General features: G+C 37.2%; 1 protein-coding gene across 1 annotated transcript; it reads right to left on the bottom strand.

Annotated features, from left to right (window-relative positions):
* Window positions 1-4,342: 4,342 nt before the first annotated feature.
* LOC105995101 (olfactory receptor 6-like) lies at window positions 4,343-5,269 on the bottom strand. Its single transcript, XM_013028766.1, has one exon. It carries the CDS (start codon window positions 5,267-5,269, stop codon window positions 4,343-4,345), a length of 927 nt encoding a protein of 308 aa, XP_012884220.1.
* Window positions 5,270-6,374: the final 1,105 nt, after the last annotated feature.

Raw genomic sequence — 6,374 nt, 5'->3', positions numbered from 1 at the left:
CAGCACCCAGGCCCAGAGTTCAGGCCCCAAGACTGGATCCAAAAAAAAAGTAATGGTAGCAAAAATTCCACTGTCTGAGTAAAAACAACACTCGCTGAGCACTCCTAGACTCATGACTGCTGACATATAAACATGAACTTGTGACTCACTAGTTTAAACCATCAGAGTTTCAAGGCTGAATTCCTTCTACTGTGAGACCCTTCTGATCTGATATCCACATTTCCCTGTTTTCTACCATTTTGCCTTTATTAGAAACAACCCAAGCTAGAATAATTTGTGTCTCTTCACTACAGCATTTTTTTAAAGAATATGTAGCGGCACATATTCTGTCTTTTATCCTAAGGAATTTCTAACTCTTACCACCTGTCCTGTGCCAATTCAGATCTTGTCTTCTGTCAAACCACAGCCATATTCTACTCATAACCCTCAGCTAAAACCCCTCTGGTTTTTATAACATTTGGAACCTGACAGCATCATTTCACAATAGTATGCATAATGTTGCTTAGCTGTCACTAGCCTTAGATTGTGAACACCTGGATGTTTCATCCTTTATATTTCTAATTTTCTCTGCTATTGGTTACAGGTCCTGATTCAAATTTAACACTCGATAAGTAAATGAGTTGTGATGTTTAATTAAGATCAGGTATCTCACCAAACTGCCTTCTGCTTATTTTTCTTCAAGGACTTGGGGAGCAGGCCATCTTGGTTGTGTCTGGCTTGGAGACTTCAGTTCAGTTATTCAGTGGTCAAATCTGTGGGCAGGTGTACTCAAGAATATAGCTTACACTTGTCTTTGTCATGTTGCTTGAAAGGAATTTCAGAAAACAATCAGAAAGGAAAACGGCAAGAAATAAAGCAGAGATTTTGGAGCAGTCTAGCTTGAATCCTGGAAAACTGCTTCTGTGTGAAGTTCAGGATACCAAACCTTTGATTCTGGAACTAGGCAAGATTCTAGGGTCCAGACAAATTATAAAGAAATAAAAACTTATTATGTCATTGAATCTAGAAGTAATGCAGCACCATTTCAAATTTAAAATTCACAGGTTACTTCACAGCCTATATCTTTCTATGATTTTCCTCTTTCTTTTGTCTGTTTACCACTTGTCCCTAGCCTTTCTTGTGCCCAGCCTGGCTTTCACTCTTGCTCTTGAGCTGTTTTATGGCAGCAACCTCTGCCAGCTTTGTTTGTTGACTCCTCCCACAGTCTCATGCAGGCAGAACCTAGAGCTGGATAGGTCCCAACCTTGATTTTCTTCCTTTCTCTAGTGAAATAACCATTAGCTAGGACTTTCTCATTAAGGTACGATTATTCAGGGATACTGGTAAGAGCAGCAAAGCACACACAAACACACACACACACACACACACACACACACACACAAATGTAATTTGTAGTGATAGTTCATAGTAAGCTCTAGAGATAAGTAAAATATATTCTCCACCTTCACATGAGATCCATACAAGCATATGTTGGTAAAGACAAAAGTTTTGTCTTCTGTGTAGCCTAATTTTGGCTTTTTCAGCCTTTTAGATTTATCTTGATTCTCTGTTTTGGATTGTTTCAAACCGCTCTTCGCACTCCCATATTTTATGAATAAGCATTGAGAGTAACTTGAGTAGGGGCTTAGAAGGAGGAATATCCATCCTTAAATACCAATAACAAAACAAATTAGAATCCACAGCCTAGAGCAGCAGGAGATAAGACAAAGTCCAAGTGGAACGGGCAGTGAATAGTATTTCTACTCCAAATTAGAACACAAACTTCTATATCTTCTGCCCCAATCTTCCTTTGACTTTCATTACCATCAGATTAACAAAAACATTAACAGCCATGATTTGGCTGTGGGTCTGAGGAAAAGGACAGAGATTACTTGGGCTTCTCCAGGTATAAGAATAAGACTAGTGGAATAAGAAATGACCTTATGTCCCATGACTAGTCTAGGGTGAATGACCAATAGAGGTTTGAAGGCCCAGATCTAAGGTGTGAAAAATGTGTCTTGACCTCATACAACTTGGCCTTCCCCCTTCATACAACCCTACGAAACCAGTAAGTCAAATCCCAGTTTATTGACTGGTGGAGGTATGTGAATCATGGTTCAAAGCCACCCTAGGCATAAAGTTAATGAACCCCCATTTCAATCAATAAGCCAGCTGTGGTAATTAGCACACATGATCTCAGCAACAGAAGATGACATAGGATTGTGATCTGAGGCTAGCCAAGCAAAAACATGAAACACTGTCTAAAAAGTAAGATAAAAGAGAGTTTATAGGCATGGCTTGAATGGTAGACTACCTGCCCAGGAAGTATGAGGCACTGAGTTCATACCTCAGTTCTGCCAGTAAAAGAAAGAATAAAAAGGAGGGAAAAAAGTGAGCATGTGAGGTAATCATAGCTGTAGTTACTGGACAGTATTTGGAGATTTTTTTCATTTTTCTGTTAGGTACTCATATTTAAAAAATACGATGAGCAAAGATTATAAGAAAAAATTGGTCCCCATTGAACAGCATCCATATAAACAGATAGTACTGAAAATTCATGAGCAAGAATACAAGTTTTAATTTATAAAATTATTTTACAGAGATAGTTATATTGAGTTATTCATTCTGTTGAGATTTATTTTAAAATATAGGCGAAATAATTTTAAAATTTAACTAAAATCACACTATGGATATAACTGGTTATTTTATGGGGTTGATATAATATTGTTTCATGAATACTTAAGAAATGTTTTTCAACATTTATAAGAGTTACAAATTTTTAAAACTTTACTTGTTAATAGTTGAAACCTTGTAACTCTGGGACATTTCAGATGCCTTACAGAATTATAAAATAACCCCCTTAATTGTTCAACCAGAAACTTCTGAATTATTATAGCATGCAATTTATTTACCACACATCCTTCAGTCAGCAAGATAACTAAAGTGATCTCTATCTTTAAAATGTAAGAATGCCATAGAACCATCTGAGAATACATGAAAGAGGCCATTTGCAGAAAACCAAGTCCATGGTAAGCTGTGACTGGTCCACAATAAACTCTCCACAAAGGTGTTACTTAACTTTTTCATCTCTGTATCATTGCCATTTTGCATTTTATAGCAAGAAAATAAAGGCTCAGAGCAAATAATAGCTATCCAAGGGTGACTCTGTTATTAATATTTTGTTATAAACAGTGGTATCCACTTTAGGCCTTTGGAACAGAAAAGAATTTGATTCTTGTAAAATTTTTGAGAGAACCTAAAGAATGCTTTAGACTGAGTCTTTAGCTCTAGAACTTCCTTGTCTTAGACACAATAGAAAAAGCTGTTGCTGTTGCTGCTGGCTTTAGAACTTTTGATGATAAAATCCCAATGGATGCCTTATATCCTGACTTCGTCTGCATGTGACTTGTGTGTAATTCAAAGTTTCACATAGATCCTATGTGTAAGAGGACTTCTACAAAAAATAATCACACATTGGTACATTTCAAGCTTGTTCAAAGATTAAATTTTAAGTGCTTTTACCATAAGAAAATAAGTGAGGTATTGAATTTCTTAATTGGTATGCTTTAATCTACATTGTAAATATATGTCAGAATATCATGTTGTACTCCATAGACACAGATGTCATTCTTACTAAAAATAAAAATTTTAAACACACTAGTGAAAAATCTCAGATAAGTACAATAGCTAGAAATCGAAACATGAATGAAAGCCTGAAAACTGATGTTCAGCTTTCTAGTCTCATCATTTGAGAAGATATTGAAGCAAATATGAAGAATGAATAAAGGTTATTGGTGTCAGTCATTTATCTAAAAATTAAAGACATTGGAATAAAGAGAATATTTGAAATTGAAACTATGCCATAAAATTTGGAAGGTGTGGGCACTGTGGCTATAGGTTAAAAGATGCATAACACACACACATGCAGGCATACACACATACATACATACATATACGTATACACATGTTCATATATATATTTATACATTATTGCCATTGATTTATTTTTGTTTCCTGATTTGCAATATTAGCAAGTTAATTGTAATGGACTCATGAAAGATTAAGAGAAAAAGAGATTTTATTACAAGTATTACAAGTTCTAAGAACAATAATATATACATTATATGTTTATTGATATTAACATAACATAGGTACACATAAATATTCACAGTTGATAATAATAGTACACACTTAAATTGGAAAACAATAAGTGCTATTTTTCCTTAATGTTTTACTTTTTCAGTTTTCTGGTACTGTGATTGTTTAGAAATTTAGGTCTGTGAAGTAGTGCTGAAAATAAGTCACACCAAAATAAATGTCACAAAAGGAAGCCTGGTATCAAGGATGAGCCCAGCAGGAGGCGCTAGCTGCCCCCTAAAGTCTTTTTGATGGCATTTTTGACTTCCTGGTTCCTTAGGCAGTAAATAAAGGGATTTAGCATAGGTGTGAGTACTGCATACACAGCTGAGACGAGTTTGTTGGAATTAAATGATGCAATAGCTCTGGGACGAACATACATGAAAATCATGGCTGTGTAATAAATTATGACCACAGTGAGGTGGGATGCACAGGTGGAGAAGGCCTTCTTCCTTCCCTGGGTGGAGGGTATGCGCAGAATGGTGGACACAATGTAGATATAAGAGAGGACTGTGGTGATGAGAGGAAAAACAAGAATGACAATGGCCAACGCAAAGTCCACTAGCTCAGCTGTGGACATGTCTTTGCATGCCAATTTGAGGATTGGTGAGATATCACAGAAGAAGTGGTTCATGACATTGGAACCGCAGAAAGCAACATGTGAGATAAAATAGACTTTGATCACAGAGACTGTGAAGCCACTCATGTAGGAGAGGGCCACCAGCTGCATACAGTAACCTGTAGTCATGATGACTGGATATCGAAGAGGATGGCAGATGGCCACGTAGCGGTCATAGGCCATGGCTGCCAGGAGCACACATTCTGTGCAGGCGAGTGAGACAAAGAAGTAGAGCTGGGTCATGCATCCTGTGAAGGAGATGCGCCGTCTCTGTAGGAGAAATCCATCCAGCATCTTGGGGAGTGTCACAGAGACATACCAAACTTCCAGAAAGGACAAGCTACTCAGGAAATAGTACATAGGCTTGTGGAGGGAGCCAGTGACCCAGACAGTGAACATGATAACAAGATTCTCTGTTATCACTAGCAGGTAGACCAGAAGGAAGAGGAAGAAGAGCAGGATCTGCAGCCATGGGGCAGTGGGGAAGCCCACCAGGATGAACTCACTAACCAGAGTGATGTTCAACTCCAGCATGACTACCAGTAGTGCAAATAATTTCCAATATTATTATTTGACATAATAATTATGTCCAATGCATACGTCATCAGACAAAACCCTACAGTGTATTAGTAATTCAGTCTCTCTCTTTCCTGAAACTAAATCTGTTCATTAGAGTCTCTTCTTCAATCTAATGCAACTATCGTTCATCTAAGTATTTTTGTAAATGAGTCTCATTGAATCTAAAATTCAATTCACCACGTCACAGTGATTGGAGTGTAAAGATTCCCATCACTCCCAGCTCCTTTGTTAATGAAGCTAGATCTGTTTGTCTCTTCCATATTGATTCCATTCTCTCTTTAACTTGGAAATTTCTGAACAATCATTTATTCCTAGCTGAAATGAGACATAGAAGGTAGCATTAGAAAATCCTTTACATCAGCTGAAATTTTTTTTTCAGTGGTGAGGCTTGAACTCTGGGCCTGGGCACTCTTCCTCAGTTCTTCAACTCAAACACTCTACCACTTGAGCCACAGTATCACTTCCAGCTTTCTAGTGGTTTATTGGAGATAAGAATCTCACAGATTTTCCTTCCCAGGCTGGCTTTGAACCACAATCCTCAGATCTCAGCCTCCTGAGTAGCTAGGCTTACAGTCATGAGCCACCAGTGCCTGGCAAGCTGAACTTTTTGATCAAACCCAATTTCTACAAATTAAATTCCAATTATACTTTTAAATTTCAATATTAGAAATAGTCTCTTAGGAGTTATCTGTAAAAACTTGGTGAAGTACTTCATGCACATTTGCTTTCCAGTTCACAGACTTAATGCAATAATATTTCTCCCTTCTTCCCAAAACTTTGTTCATCATCATTATGGCTCAAATGCCTAGACCAGTGATTTAAAAACACAAGGATATTAATTCAGTATGGAAAAATAAGTGAATTAATGTATCAATGGCAGATTTGAGATTTACAGGAAATAATCAGAGGTAGAAAAAGTATCTTTGGTTCTCCACTGGCAGGGGGCACATTATTTGTCTGTCTGTATGTCTATATATCATCTCTCTATATCTGTCAGGGTGCATATCTTTGACATATTCAGGTCTTGCACTCTAAAGATACTTTAATAACTAACACATTC

The sequence above is a fragment of the Dipodomys ordii genome, unplaced genomic scaffold (assembly GCF_000151885.1).
Source record: "Dipodomys ordii isolate 6190 unplaced genomic scaffold, Dord_2.0 Scaffold113, whole genome shotgun sequence".
NCBI lineage: Eukaryota > Metazoa > Chordata > Mammalia > Rodentia > Heteromyidae > Dipodomys > Dipodomys ordii.
Note: the sequence above shows the minus strand (reverse complement) of the source record. Positions and strands in the feature narration are given on the sequence as shown.